The sequence below is a fragment of the Falco rusticolus genome, chromosome 10 (assembly GCF_015220075.1).
Source record: "Falco rusticolus isolate bFalRus1 chromosome 10, bFalRus1.pri, whole genome shotgun sequence".
NCBI lineage: Eukaryota > Metazoa > Chordata > Aves > Falconiformes > Falconidae > Falco > Falco rusticolus.
Window position 1 is genome coordinate 31,829,637 of NC_051196.1, and position 16,128 is coordinate 31,845,764.

Genomic DNA, 16,128 nt, shown 5'->3' on the forward strand with positions numbered 1-16,128 from the left:
TTTTACGATATTTTACTAGACGCTGTGGCAAATCCTGCACATATTTGACATAGTGTCTGTAGCATTTATCTAATCAAAGGGATCATTGTGGCCCAGCCAGGATTGGGAAGGAGGTCCCTGGGACGAGGCCACAGAGGGGGCTATGCTCTACCTTAGCATCCCCATCCCAGTGTGCACACTGTAAAAACAATTTTTAGCTCACGACTGCTCCTGCTGAAGGGAAGAGCCACCGGCACGTGAGTGCAGAGAGCTCTGGCCAGTCTCTCAGGAGCACAAACCGGACGACTGTTTTCCCTGCAGCAAAGGATCATTTAGCACCAGTCCCAAGTGAGAAAGCAGGGGCTCTCCCATCTGCTCAGCTTCGCTCCTGCAGACCTGTAGCCTTAAAGTAGAAGAGCTGTTTGGAAGTGCTACATAGGTCATAGCTTTGGGGGGCAAGGGCTGCTTGAACAATCTCTTGTGCTCCTAAAACACGAATAGCAAATTGTTGCTAGCACCACTGCCCAAAGGCATGTGCTATTGTGGAGCCAGAGACCTTGGTGTCATGTTGTGGCAGCGATGTCACTGTGGCCAGGGTGGCTTGGGGCACCATCAGGGCCAGGGCTGCACTGGGGTGCCTGGCAAGCACAAGTACAAGCCAGCTGGGAGCCCAAATCTTCAGTATGTTGACTCAGTTACCTGCTGCCGGTTGCAAAATCATGGGATGTTCTCAATGCAGAGTGAGCTGATATTGAACTATTAATTGCTGGTTCTCCTGTGCCATGCAGATGCCATTCAGCAGTCGGTTAGATTCCCATTCATTGATCTTACAATTACACTGAAACAGCTCAGTCCTGTCTAAAGCAGAGGAGTGATGTGCCCAGGGGCAGCTGGGCAGGAGAGCACCCAGGTTAGCAAGCAGCAGAGCACAGGCACCTCTGCTGCTTGCTCCAGTCCCACCTGCTTGGCACCAGCATGGTCAGACCCAAGGTCTGGGTGAGGTGGCAGGACCACTGCTGGTGCCGGTGGCAGAGACCTAGTGACAGCTGCATCCACCGAAGGAAAAATCCCGCTGCAGAGTAAAGCCCTGCTGTGTTCTAAAATGCCTGTTGAAAATTCTAAGCCATGTCAGTGAAAACCCAAGGCTAGGGGGTCCTGTTGAAAATTCTAAGCCATGTCAGTGAAAACCCAAGGCTAGGGGGTGTCTGGCACAGGGTGGTTCCAGTGGTGGGACAGGAGCAGCCCCGGTGATGCCCAGGACACCCATGTCACCCTCCAGCCCCACTCACCATTTGACCGCGGCGGCAAAGTGGGATCTGTTTATAGGGCATCCAGCCCCTGTAAAACTTGGTTTATAGGGAAGTAAAAGGAGTCATACGTCGTTACTTTGCATAGCAATGTGTAAATTGCCAGGCAGGCACTGACCTTCCCTGACAGGGAGGGAGAGAAAAGGAGAGGGGGTAGGAGGGATGGAGGGAGCAAAAGAATGGGAAAATGGGAGTGAAGGCAACCAGGAGTGGAGAGGGGAAGGCAACACCAGAAGTGAAGAGCACCCTTGTTCTCCCAGCAGGGTTTTGTCCAAGTTTTCCACCCCAGGTACAATTAGGACCAACACCCACACCTCAGCATCAAGGTCAATAGCCCAGGAAGGTGTTCCCTCATCAGTGAGTGCCTGCTCCCGTGGTCCTGCCTGCACCCAGGAGCTGGGATCGACAAAGCACTTTGAGATTCAATAACAAACAGTCAACAAGAATGACTGCTGCTCCACCAAAAAAAAACAGCTTAGCAGCATTCGGCAGTGGGTGAGATGATTAAAGATTAACCCCCTGCCTCCTGCCTCCACCCCTCTGGGGAGTATAGGCCTTGAAGCTCAGCAAATCCTTTCAGAGAAATATTTGAAATAAAAGACAACAGATAGGGGACGCAGCGAAGGCAGAGGGAGGCAGAAGGGCCAATAGCCTCAGACAAGGGAATCGGTACAATCTGGCTCGTGTTTGCTGATGATAATGCGCCTTTCCAAAGCCCTAATAGACATGGAGATGGCAGATTATAGCGCAGCACTGGACCCGGCATATACCACTCTGGAGTTTGAGAACATGCAGGTGCTGGCGATGGGCAACGGTAAGTCCCCTTCGTCTTCTCCCCTCCGCTGTGGTGGGATGAGCTGAGGGCTGCCGGAGGAGCAGTCCCTGGGGCAGCCGCCGAAATGCTCCTGGGGAGGGCTGGGGCATGGCAGGGGTGTCAGCAGGGGACTCCCAGCAGCTTGCTGGGGGGTTTCTGCTTCCCCCAGCGAAAAGTAGAGGTGGTGGAATATTGCTGTGCTCGGTGCAGGCAGGATAGTGCCCTGCAGCCCAGATATCTTGGGGACAGGCACACGCTAGGAGCTGGGTGCAATGAGAGGTCCCCACCAGAATTCAGCCCAGGGACCGGGGCTGGGGCTGAGCACAGGGAGGCATCTCACATCCCCCAGACCCCAAACAAGAGAAAAGACTAGCCAAAAGTTTCCAAGTGAAATGCTGCTGATGGCTCACCAAACAGACAATCGAGCCTGTGGCAGCTGGAGTTCGGTTTTCCTGGAGCAGAAAGCCATGTAGCACCTGGCAAGGGTGGAAACCACTACAAAAAAGCGATTCAGGCACTGCCCCCGCCGCTGTCCCGAGACCACAACCCTTTCCTGTGCAGTGCTGGGGTGTGGGGTGGCATCCCCTTCCCTGGGAGCATGGTGGAGCCCAGAGGCTCAGCCCCCAGGACAAGGGGCAAGGGGACCTGGCAAGGACAGGCGAGTGTTCCCATCCCCTCAGGAACTTAACCCACCAGGATTCACAACACCGGCCCACCAATTTGGGGGCCAACAAGTCCTGGTGATTAAATGCTCAGAGATAACAGGACATTCCTCTCCATGTTCCCCCTGAAGTCTCTCTAAATAAGAGGTTAATGACTAAACTAAAGGACACCGCAGAAGGCGACCCCCGAGCCCTTTCCTCCTGCCTGCTGCGTCACTGAGTCTGCTGGGGCACCCCTGACGCAGGACGGCTGTGCTGGTGGGCTCTCGCCTCAGCCTGTGTGCGTCTTCCCCAGGTTATGGCTCTGCTCCATCATGGATGTGACACTGTGGTGCCAAAGGGGCTCTGCTGTGCAATAACCCCCCGCTGTCCTGGGTCTTAGTCCCTTCTCTGCTCCTGGGGGCTGCTCTGACCCACCCAGGGGTCTTGGTGCAGAAAGCAGCCCCTTTCGGCTCTGCCGATGTCTATCTGGACCCTCCGAGACAAGCCCAGGTCTTGCTCCCTCCCCATGCCCCTCTCCCACTCAGTATGCAGAAGCTTCTGCCCAGGGGGCTGTGACTCAGCCCCCCAGGACCGAGGGCTCCACAGGGCAGAGGGCACGATAATTTTATATGACGAGATCAGACACAATATGAAATACGCCATAAGGGTGGATGAGTCAGCTGGGTCAGGCAGCACCAACACCTCTCCTCCTCCTCTGCCCAGCTTCAGACCAGGGGCAGGTCTCCCGCCCAGGGCTGCTTCGGCTCTCCAGCAACTGCCTGTGCCTCTGCCTGCAAAACCTCCACCTCCTTTTCTGGCTGAGGACTGCAGGAGAGCTCGGCCCCTGCCCTGCACAGCTCTGCAGCTCCAGCCCAGAGGCAGCTGCTCAGCAGTGACGATTTGCCACCGTCACAGACCAAATACATCCCATGTTCAGACAGGCTCGGGAGCCTCTTGAGGAGCTCCTGTCCTAACACAAGTCTCAGCGTCAAGGTCTCAACGTCACGTTTTTAGTTTCCTCCATTTACCTTAACTCTAAATCAACCCCATTAAACCCACTTCACTGCAGCAGCCAGAAGCCCGTATTTCTGGCACTACCAAAAAAACAGTTGGAAAATTATCCATTAGGCAATAATTTCATTGTTGGCTGCTTATTAGTCTAAGATGTTGTAATTTCTTTGATAATGGTGCCAGTTTTTCCTGTTCTATGCTCATCTGATTACAGCATGACATACTGCTATAAAGGGATTTATCTGGGCTGTCACAGATACACAAGTAATGTGATTATAGGCAGATCAGCCCTTTGTCTCTCATCTAAGTCCTATGTTTAGCTGAAACTGGAAATCTAACTTTCCTTCTGGAATGACCTTCATCCAGCTGAGCCCTCGGGATGCGTTGGAAGGGAGGATGTTTTCAGAGGCAAGCTGCTTGTAGATACAAGAGACAGCCCAAACAGGCCTGGGAGGAGCTCAGGGCTTTAGGAATGGAGAGAGGAGCTTTGCCCAGGCAGTGCTGCGTGCACGGAAGTGCGGCTGTGTGACAGGGCATGCCAGGCAGGGATGCAGAGAGGCAGCAAACTGACTCAGGAAGAAACATAGGAGGGACACAAGGAATTAGACAGAAAGCAGGCAGCAAAATGTAAGCTGTTGCCAGAGCCAGCAAAAGGACTAGCTCACTGCTGGATCCATACCAGTTACTCCTGCCGAGGGATGGCACGAGTAGGCTGTGCAGTGCCTGCTGCAACACCCCTTCCTGTGCAAAATAAAAGCCAAAACTGTAGCCCTGCCCCAGGCAGCATTGCCTTAGCCACCCCCAGCACCCATGCTCCAGCTACCAAAAGGAGCCCTGCTGGGACCAGCCTTTTTATAGCACCCAGCTCCCTTTCTGCTGGGTGCCAAGTGGGAGCAGCTGTGACCATCCCAGGGAGAGTTAACCGTGTCCCTGCCAAACCCAGAGACCAGGCACCAATAAACTCAAGTATTAAAATCTCAGCCAGTTTCTATGGCTTTGCAGATCCTGGGTATCATTTGCAACCAGGATTTCCACTGAGGCAGGGGAACATGCCTGTGCTGATACAGGAAAATGTACATGGGAGGGGACAATTAGATTAACTGAATTAAGGGCTGATCCCTTCAGCCTTGAGGTTTGTTTGGCTTGCTGGAGGGGTTTTAGTGTAGGCCTTGTATCGTTTTGAGCCTTTCAGATCTCCTTTCTTATAGAGGCTGCTGCAATTCCCCATGCTCCCAAAAGATCCTTGCAATTGCCAGCCCCGCTCAGTCTGTAAGGCCTGTAAAACACATCAATCTCAGCTGTGGTGGTACCAGACTCCGGAAGATACCCAGCATACATCCTCCTCCATGCTATAGCACCCCCCTTTCTGAGTTAGCTTGATCAGTCCTTCCTTGCATGGGTAGTGTTTGCCCACACGAGTTTTCCAGCTGACGTCATTTGAGTTTGTTACATGCCTGAAGTCTTGTTCTCCTGAAGAACCACCATGCAGGCTGGAGCTCTGTGCCTGGCAGAAAGGCTCTCCAGCAAAGGGAGCCAGTCACTTCATTTCTCTAATAGTATCTGCTCAGGGGTGTCTCGGGCTCTTTCAGTGCTATAACACAAACACCTCTCTAATAAATCAGCCCGTCACCCTGAGCTATAATACCTCAGCTTTAACTTTGGACCAGCGTTATCTCTGGCCACACTACTGCAGCCCCAAGTGTCTGCAAATCCCTGAGAAATTTTGGCTCTGCTCTGTGACTTCCACTTTGTCTGAGGCATCACTGGAGTCAGGCCTTTGGGAAGAGCTGTCTCACCCTGGCACACAGGGAGCTTTTGCACACTCAAAATGCATTGACTTAAGACATTCATAGCACCCACCACTTCTTACGCACCTTTCTGACTGGCCCCTGCTTCACAGCCTGGCTGCAGCTGGCTGGTTCCTCCAAAAGTCAAGTCTCTTACTGGAAACTGAGTAGGAAATGTTGGCTGTCTGTCTCACTGTCTTCTTCTTCCTGTGTTCTTCCCCATGCAGACACGTCTCCATCAGAAGCAGCCAACCTCAACACTTCCAACAGCATCGGTGTGAGCGCACTGTGTGCCATTTGTGGGGACCGTGCCACGGGGAAGCATTACGGGGCTTCCAGCTGTGATGGCTGCAAAGGCTTCTTCAGGAGGAGTGTCCGGAAGAACCACATGTACTCCTGCAGGTAAGGACAGAGGGGACAGAGTCACATGGCTGAGACAAAACAGTCTGTAGGAGCTGAATGGCAAAGTCATCAAAGCGTAGCAGCATAGTTCTTCATCCTTCCTGTGTCCTCCACCACCTTCCCTGACCTCACACCCCCCCAGCTGGAAAGGGTCAGAGACAGCTCTCACTCTGGGATTACCCTTCAGTGATCACCAGGGAAAGGCCCTGGCAGGTCTTGCCCCATTCTTTAGGGGCCAAGCACACGTTCTTGCAAACGGACATGGCCAACTGTGGACACAGCCAGCAAGCAAGGTGATGCTGGGGGGAAGCCCTATTACAGGGGCTGAGCACCTCGCTACTCTGTGCTCTGAATGCAGCACAGACACCACTCACGCCCTGGGGGCACTTCGGTGGCCTCCCATCCTTCCTCCATCAAGAGATGGAAGTGTGTCTGCCATCTACCTAAAATGCTGTCACTGCCTGTTACATGACAAAGGACCATCTAAGGAGCAACAAGCTGGGCGGCGCCGTGTGCACATCTCTGAGGACGAGGCGCCCATGTTACTCCTGCAACTTGTGCACTGCACCTTGTGTCATTGGTAGTAGCCCATGGCTCCCCATGCCACCAGTGGCTGTGACCTGCCTGCTCCCTGCTCTGAGCAGCCCACACAGAGAGAGTCGCAGAGGGAACCTCAGCTCAGTGTCTACATCACTCAGGCTTTTTGAGTGAGTTCCTCCTGATGGCCTGACAGCCACTTGAACAGCATGAAGAGCAACATGACTCTAAAATCTGAGTGACAGAAAGAAGCCCCAGGTTTATGAGTGCACGTGAAGCACATTATCACTTGCATCCCAGGTTTATTTAAGCTGGCTACCTATAGAGCCTCCTCCCCACAGCTCCAGTGGAAAAGCCAAGCCAGCATGCCCAGTTTTTTGGAGACTGGAGCTTTTATATAAGTGCTACAGAAATGCTTAAAAAGCTGGTTTCAAGCATCCATTTGGGCAAATCTTAGCTTGGGGCTTTAAAAAGCACAGTAGAAACAAGCCTTTTCAAAAGCTACCAAACTCAGCATGGCTGGGAGCCCTTTCCCAGCTCTGTAAGCCTTTGTCTTTACTTGGCAAGCTTGATCAATCCACAGTAAGTTAGAGCAAATTTGCAAGTGAAATTCATGCTGCAAACAGCCACCAGGCCTGTGCTGCATGCAAGAACCACGCATCAGTGTTTACCCTGCCATTGTGATGGATTTGGTGATGCAAGTGTGGAGGGAAGGAGCTGGTTGCTTCCCAAGTCCTCTCTGAAGCGCAGGTGGCTGCCGACCTGTTTGCACACCAGTGATGCTGCCCAGAGGTCAGAACCAACCTGCCTGGATCCCAGACACAGCCCTTGAGAGATACAGGGACTTAAACCCACTTCTTAACCCTGCTAGCTCAGGAACAACCTTCTACCCTTTTTTTATTCAGATTAAATGCATTCTTCTTCCCTTCTAACTGGGATCTAACTTACAACAGAGGCTACCAAGCTGGCTCTTACCCTCCTGGCTCACACTCTTAACTTCACTGCAGCTTGTTAGTCCAGCACGAGCATCCTATGCCTAGTGGTTAGTAAGACCAGCAGCCTGAGCTCCTGCCTGCAACTGTCAGCTCTAGCCCGTCCTTATTGAACATCCAGAGGTAGAGCAGAGGGCTCTCCGAGATGTTCAGTGCAAAGAAACCTCAGGTTAAAACAAGCATGGAAATGGCACAGACCAGGGTTCCTTTCTCAGAGTGAGCCTTTGGGAACCTGAGCTGAGTGTACCTTGGAGCTTGGGGCTCTGTCTTCTCCTGCCTTCAGGCTCAGTCTTGCTGCTCCTTACAGCTCTCTTTCTTCCCAGGTTTAACAGGCAGTGTGTGGTAGACAAAGATAAAAGAAACCAGTGTCGATACTGCAGACTTAAGAAGTGCTTCCGAGCAGGAATGAAGAAGGAAGGTGAGTGATGGTGTGGCTTCCCCGTGCTCTCCCCAGCAGCAGTCACACTGGCTGCATATGTTTGAGGAAGCCCTCACAGCCCAAGGCCAGTCCCTGCCATCACAGCCCTGTCTTCTGTCCATAGTGCTCTCCTGTGCCCAGATCCAGACCCTCACCACAGAGGGGTTTAGGGAGAATTTTGGCCTCTAGTCATGAGCCCTGCACGTGCCCAACCTGCCCACTCCCACCCATGCAAAGTCCTTGCAAGCAGCCATTGTCCCAACAGTTGAGGGCAAGGCAAGGGGGCCCTGTGTGCTCCCAGATTCAATTTCAGGGGCCTTTCTCAGGACATCTCACACAATGCCAGCAAAGACAACCCTACAAGAGTGCTGCAGGGCTGTGCTTGTGTCTCAGAACTGCCCGTGCTCATACAAATCACACCCAGACCTCTTCAGCCCACTCTCGCCCATGCTGACACACACATCACCCGTGCTCCCACACAGCTGGAGCATCCAAGCAGTTTGGGAATGCTCCTCAACATCAGTGAGAAGCAGAAACTTCAAAGAAAGCCTGGAAATTTGGAAACACTTTGGGAAAACTGCTCTAAGTGCTGTTGCCCCAGAGTCACCATGAAATCCACTGCTGGACAAGTGAGTCCAGCAAAGGTCCAACTGTCATTCTGTGCCTTTTTTTCCTAATGTGCATATAGGTTCTTGCTGCAGAGAGTTTAGTTTTATCTGACATATCAGCCACAGCAGAAAGGACTTAGAGCAAGGTGGAGCATTTTGGCTATTTAACCACATAAGAAATGAATAAATATATCCCCCTCCGCGGCCCTGCATAGCCCAGGCTCACCCCACCAGCTTCCCCGCCTCTCTGTCTCTGCAGCCTTTCCAGGTCCCCATGACTCAGACATGACAGGCCAGGATTCACCCCTTGTTCAGCCCTGCTTGATTCTCAGGAGTATTCACAGTGGCAAGGAAACCTGGGGCTGCTGTGGTCCTGCTGGTGGCCCCACTGGTGGCCCTGTGGGTGGAGATACACACTGCCAGGAGCAGCCCAGAGGAGCTGCGTGGCACTCTGCAGAGATCACCCCATTGATGTCTGAAAAGGGGCAACTGGGAGGCATTTGGTCCTGTTGTCCCACGTACAGAAACTAAACCCTGTGCTCCCCCCAGTTCACACCCCCTCAAGTAGAAACTTGGGAGAAAAGGAGTCCTTGATGTCAACAGGGAAGTACCAGCAGTGTCTGGGTGGCTTCCCCGGGAACACCAGCCTGTGGAAACACCTCTGAGCAGGAACATTTATTCCCTGTTAAAGGGGATGAGGTATCGCAAAGAACTTGGCTTGACTTTTCCTGAAGAACATAGGAATCCTCCTCACCCTGCAGCACCCGCTCATCCCATGCCCAGAGTTTTGCTGCTGTCTGTTAATATTCAATAGAAGTTACATTAGGTGCATGACCAGCTAATACTGAGCAAACATTTGGAAAACATCATGGCGTGACTGAACTCGGGGGCCTGCTACTGATAACAAGCAGCATAACCTTGAGAGCTCCTATTTACAGCCGCTGACTGCATGGCTTTTCTTCTGGCCCAGCCTCATTATTGCTTTTTATCAGGTGGATTTATACATTGAGAACGTATCAATCCAGAGAGCCACCAGCCTAAGGCAGGGACTGTTCTGTTTCCCCTGCCATCGATCAATAACTTATTTGAGCAGATGGCTTTGACTGGCATGGCTGTGGTGAGTTAGGGCCAGCCCACAGCCTCGTGGCAGGCAGAGACACAGATCCCCCCCCTCAGCACTGCTGCTTCTGCTCTGGCTGCTGCCACCTCCAGACTCAAAGCCCAGGTCCTCAAGACTAGACCAAGCAGGGAGGCACATTGGGGTGACACCTGTCCTGAGACTCTCTTTACAGTAAGGTATGAGAGAGCTCTGTTGCTCTGGATAGGTAAGTAGGAGCTGTTCTGCACTTCCTTCCCTATTGTAGCTTAGATGGAAGTTTTCCAACTGCACTTACCCAGTGCAAGAGCTTCCCAAATGGAGCTTACAGAAGTTATGTGGACAGACAAAGAAGCCGTGCAGATACTCAACTCGTCCATTCCACACATGAGCTTTGGGCTGTATACGTGAGCATGACCGCAGTTTCAGACCCCATAGCTTGAAATGAAAAAACCCAGAGCCAGATCCTTTGAAAGGAAACTTTCCCATTGAATTCTACAGGCTTTGAACCAGATGTTTGGGTTATGAAATGACCCCATCCCAGGAAAGTCTAGTAAACTGAATGTGAAAACAGAACCACCAGACGTGGTCAGCTCTTGCAGCTCTTGCAGGCACCCTGTCACAAACCAGACACAGCTGCACCTCTGCCCTGCCAGGCAGGGAAGCTGGGAAACTGCAGTTAAGGGGGATGCCAAAAGTCTGTGCTAGTTTTTGATCTGCATTGCCGTGAACGACCTGTAGCTCAGCCAAAATACTCTCTTGCAGCTGTACAAAATGAACGGGACCGAATCAGCACCCGGCGATCAAGTTATGAAGACAGCAGCTTGCCCTCCATCAATGTCTTACTGCAGGCAGAAGTCCTGGCACAACAGGTACCTCTTCTTTCTTCTTTGGCAAATACAAAAGCATCAGGCACTACCTGGCTAGTAGAGCCAGTCAAGTATTTAATAGCTGAGTCTTCAAATTACCACCTCTTTTCTAAGTAACTTATCTGCCAGCTCAACACTAGGTTTTCAAAAGAATTTGTTACCTGAAACCATCCCTTTAATGCTCCGTGGTCCAGAACTCGGTTGTAATAATATGCAATAATCTGTTCTGCTTTGATGGGACACATGAAGGCTGGAGAGCTGCTGGCAGAAAATAAGGTAGAATCATTGAAATCCAAGGAGCAGCGGCTGCCTAAGCCAGCTGAGGGGCTGGCCTTGCACAAGCAGCCTCCCCTCCCCACCGGCTGTTAGGAACTTTGGGTTCTGGCTTCCTGCAGTTTCACCAGGAATCAGTTTCATGCTCGTTTTATGCAGATATTCTTTCCAGTATTTGCTTGAAATTCTCCATTTCCACAAGTGTACTGCCAAGACTTGTTTCCTAGATAATTCATCTGAAAAGATGACTCTGATTTAAGAATCTGGATATTACAAACGGTGTACATCGGATCAGTACTCCCTGGGAGGACACAGGACAGGATGGGAGTGTACTGGCTGTCGGAAGGGCTTGTCTGTGGGAACAAGTGATGAGGATGGGGCTGTGCCAGAGGCAAAAGCTGCCTCTCCTCATGGGAGCTGTGGAGAGCAGCACTGCTTGTCCCAGGGAAAATGAAGAGGGGTTCGAGTTGGCAGTCTGTGTTCTTCCTTGCTTCAAGGGGCGTATTACCCTGCAGGCTGCCCCAGGAGACGCTCCAGACAGGACATGCTGTGCCCTGGGCTCCATGCTATGGCTCAGGCTGTAAGGTCTGCTTCCCCAAGGGGAGGATATGCTAGAAGGGCCAAGAGCCAAAAAGCATATCTGACCTCAACCCATGTCTCACCTTGTCCTATGCAGGCCCTAATATATTTATATACCCTATAAAAATAACATTGGTGCTGCTCCTAGAGGTGTGAGATAATGGGGTCACCAGTCACCAGATCTCCAAGGGAAGGGCATTTCCTGCAGTGGCATCATGTGTAAGTCTGGAGCAGGGTCTGCTGATAAAAACTACAACCATCGACAAATCCAGGGGAGCTCCTGCTCTCCCACAGAGCACAGAGAGACTCATTAAACAAGGCAGGCTCCAGCACGGTAATTGGTAACTTTTATGTGCCTAGCTAATTAGAACAAGATACTGCTGAGGAGCTGCTTTCTCCAAGATCTCGGGTCACTCACTCAGAGGTCTTTATTTATTTGCTAAGCCTTCCGGGCCCTCTGATTAGGGTAATACATGGTGAGATTTTTACAATCTTATTTATTCAATAATAGCTCAAGAGCTGGAAAGCTTCCAGGTAATGCAACCTGAAGAAAAAAAAAAAATGCAGATGGCATTTGAATTCCATTTCCTTGGGGAGGCTGACAGGGTCCAAGCTGAAAATGCTGGCAGCAACAGGACAGGAAGAGCTGATGCTGTACAAGAGCAACGAGGGCAGGCGGAGGGCAGTGATGGGGTTGAGTTAATTGCTTACAGAAGCATGAGGATAAAGTAGTGACTAAGGGCAAATTTTTAGATGAGCTGGGTGAGCAGCTATGCATGAGAACCGGGCAGGAGGTTGGGTGCCTGGTTTGGGGGAGATGTTCTTTCCAGCTCTGTGTGATGGTACTTGTGGAGTTATCAGACTTGTCCCTTGCAAACAAAATGGCCCCATTTGTCTCTGCAATCACAAATAATTCGCCATGCAAAAAATATGATCGGTGTTGTGGGCACGTTTGCACATGTGCAGTTTTGCCAAAAGGGTCTAAAAGCTGCAGGGAGGGACGGACAGGGTGGGGGACAGGGAATGTTGTCTTTAAAGTCTGTCTTGAGCATTTCAAAGTGGGTAATTCAAATATTAATGACCTGGTGCTTAGAGAAAGCACTGTCAGGACTTGGAAAGCTACCTTCAGCAGAGACTTCTTGTGCTCACGCTGACGCAGACAGGAGAAGTAAAGCCTGCACGTCCCCTGTCAAAAGCAGACAAGGCAGGTCTGTCCAAGCACTAGCTCTGGAGCAGCGTGGAAGGGGGAGCAGTACCCTGCCCTTTGGTGGGACCAAGTAGCTTGCACAACAGCACTGGGTGGACGTGTCCTTGCTACTGGTGAGGCTGACTGCTACATGAGCCCCTCTGTTCCCACCTGGATCTTGACTGAGCACATTTGTTCAGTGGGAGGAAGATCTTGGCTTTAGAAACATTCCTTCTGTGCTTTCCAGTCTATTCAAGGCATGGCAGTTTACCAGGATGATCCACAGCCTCAGCTCTGAAGCATTGCATGTTCACAGATCCCCAGGTTCATCTCAATTTAAATTAGTTGTGCTGGGCCACATATTCTGGGAGTTGGGTGTGCAAGAGAAAAAAGTCATCATTGATGCTGGAATCTGCATCAACACAACCTATAAGCCTGGGATTTTCCTGTCTGTGGCACTGAAAGCTAAAGGATCTCTTCTCTCCTTCCAGATATCATCCCCAGTTCCTGTGATCAACGGAGACATCCGAGGGAAGAAGATTGCCAACATCTCCGATGTGTGTGAGTCCATGAAACAGCAGCTGCTGGTGCTGGTGGAGTGGGCCAAGTACATCCCTGCCTTCTGTGAGCTGCCCCTGGATGACCAGGCAAGTCCCCCCACCCACCCTCCCTTGCTCTACCCTGGCGAAGGCAGCGGGGAGCCGAAGGACAGCCAGGCAGCTGAGACCTTCAAAGAAAATGCGTGTTGTCCACACTGTTATCCTGACTGCTGCAGCTGATTGGGAACAGCATCCATACAATGCCAGCACAGGCCATTTGCATGTGCAGCTAATCAGTCGATGAGCACAGTCATGATAACATTGAGCTCAAATTAAGTACATAATCAGGTGCGCATTTTGCATGGGTCATTCTGTCAATTATTTATTAATTATAGTTTGTGCAGCACTTTGAAAACCTGAAGTGCTACACAAATGCTTAGGGTAATGAGACTTAGTAGGACAGATTTCTAGCCTAAGGTCTGCTTAAGACTTAAACACAATTCTGCCTATCTGCATTTCTTTCTGCTTCTTGCCTGGGGACATGTTTGTAACTGTTCTCCTAGTGTGGAATTAATGAAACTAAACACTAGTTTGCTCCCAAGGCAATACGAAAATCTCTTTTCAGGGTTAAACCCCAGGAATATATTTGCATTTAACACAAATTACTGTGTTGACATGTCATGTGTTGACACATGACACACTAAAATGACATTTGCTGTTTCCCTAACCAAGATAAGCACAGGGGGTTTGATATCTTCTATAAAACTGCACTGCAGGATCTCAGGCAGCCTCAAAGAGATACAGGGAGAAATCTCCTGTGTAAGTCCAAATTTCAGAAGCCTGCAGCAAATGTTGCAGGACATGATGTGTGTCAGTCTTGAGCAACATGTGTGGATGGTGGGGAGGCTCCAGGAGGAAGGGATAACACTTCTGGCATAGTATAGCACATCTGGCAGTGGCCAGCACAGATCCTGTCACAGGTAGGAAGGTATTTCCAGTCTGCCCAGTGTACACAAACCCAGTGTGTGTTCTCTTCATCTAGGATCAGTCTCCAGCCCTATTGACCTAGACATAACTTTTATATCATGAAGAAAAAGGATATCCAGAAAGTGAGAGTATCCAGCTGATCAAACCCCACTAAATCCTAAATCTGAGCTCTTCAGTAACCACTCAGCAGCACAGAGTCCCAGGGAATTCAATGCAATTCAATTAACACAGGAGCATATTTCCCTCTTTTCTATTATATGCAAGTGCTAAATTGTTTAAAATCGTAAGAAATCTGTTAAACTACTAAGGCAAACACGACTTAAAAATTATGAAAACCAAAATGGACTCCAATGGCAAATGACATTTCCACAGCAAACAGGCTGCAGCCCAGCAGAGGCTTGGAGCAGCTCTGCATAATCCATTGCATCCTTGTGCCATTTGGAACAGAGGCATTGAACCTGGTTAGTAACTCTGCAAACTACAGCAATTTCTACATGAGCTCATTTTACAATTGTGGGGCTGCAAAATTTCTCAAAGAAAACAAAACCTAAAGATGACAGTCTGAACCCTGTCTTCCCACAGGGGAGAGAGGCTGCTCTCAGCATCCTCCACAGGCTTGTCTCGACTGAAATAGGTCTTCTGTTATGACCAGCCACCTCCCATCATAGGCAGTTCCCAATCGGTCCCAAGGGGCTCGAGAGGAAAGACTGTGCTGCACTGAAACTAATCAATTAATGCCATTCATGCTTTTGAAGGACAGTATGAGAACAGAGGCAGAAAATATGCAGGGGAGCGCAGGAGGAAGGACAGAAATGCCAGGGAACAGGAATGAACAAAGCTATGTGCAAGGCAGCTGCCCAAGGGGCATGGGAGCCAGTCAAGACATGTCCAGTGGGAACATTTCATGTTGGGAAACACTGTTACATTGCCATTAAAATGTTGCCTGGGAATGAATCCTCACTGCCAACATTTTTATAGGAAAGGTCATACCCAACCCCTCATTCTTCCTCTGCACCAAAATGTCAAAGTACTGGGTTTGGTGGGGCAAAGCAATTTAATTTCAAAGTTAAAGTTCTACTTTCTTGTGTTACAACTTTTATATTTATCCTAGTTCACAATGGAACGATGTATCTCAGGTTGATCACTGCAAGAACAAATACAAATGAGATGGTTTTGCCTTGTTAAAGTAATTGACTTTAACCCTGCTCAAACGAGCAAATTTTAAGGAAATAAAAATGGTTGTTCCAAACTGAGCTTTCTTGAACTTGTATTAGGCAGGAAATTTCGACATGAGGGCTTTGCTGCCCCTTGAGACTTGTAGTTTTTCCATCCTTTTCAATGTCTCATTAGATAGGAAAACTCAGTTTCATGCATCTCTGGTAATTACAAGCAGCTTGGCTAACATATCCACCTATGTTTGGATAGTGATAGAAACAGGCTAGATTTTGGCATATAGATAAAAGTTCCCCAGTATCATGTGTGTGTAGCCTTTCTGCAAGGACCCTCCACTCTGTTTATTTTGCATAACATTTTTCTCCCTCTGCCAAAAAAAAAAATATCCCTCTGTCAGACATCAGCATCTTGTCTAATGAGAGCTCTCTTCTATGGGTGACACATCCTCCTGGCATTTGTTAGGGTAAGACTTCTCTTGGCTTTTTCAGATGCTGAGGGATAACACACTGGAAAAGGGGACTATTCCCATCAGGACGCACTTTTCAGAATCTCTCCATTAATGTTTAATGACTGTTTTCTTCAGCAGAGGCTCCTGGCTGGGCATTAAGAAGCCTCTGTGTCAGGCTGTCCAATTGTTAACTTCTGTTTCTGCCTAAATCTCTGAAATTTTTAACTGAAGGAGGGCAAAAGATTCAGAACATTCTCAGGAGCCACTGGAGGGTGTAAAATGAAACACTTCAATCATTAACGTCAGGGCAGAAAAACATCCCTTTGGCTTCCCTGGCCCAAATGCCCATTGCTGTGGAGGGAATGAATGGTCAGAGGGTGACCCCACCATCCAGGTGGATGTGGGTCCCCATGATGTGGGAAGTGGGCATGGCCCAGAGGGACAGCAACTGTCCACAGCAGTAGATCGTACCTCTTCCC

At 50.1% G+C, this 16,128-nt stretch overlaps 1 protein-coding gene across 2 annotated transcripts in view; it reads left to right on the top strand.

Annotated features, from left to right (window-relative positions):
- The window catches only part of HNF4A (hepatocyte nuclear factor 4 alpha), a 37,945-nt gene that overhangs the window by 16,448 nt on the left and 5,369 nt on the right, over positions 1-16,128 (top strand). Inside the window, exons 1-5 of one of the 2 annotated variants that reach the window (XM_037402154.1) lie at positions 1,858-2,100; positions 5,770-5,944; positions 7,797-7,891; positions 10,361-10,467; positions 12,994-13,149. In XM_037402154.1, coding sequence (XP_037258051.1) covers positions 1,980-2,100; positions 5,770-5,944; positions 7,797-7,891; positions 10,361-10,467; positions 12,994-13,149 — 654 coding nt within the window. In that variant the 5' untranslated portion in view covers positions 1,858-1,979. Of the gene's footprint in view, positions 1-1,857; positions 2,101-5,769; positions 5,945-7,796; positions 7,892-10,360; positions 10,468-12,993; positions 13,150-16,128 lie in introns of those variants that run through there. The other variant, XM_037402155.1, reaches the window with a different exon arrangement.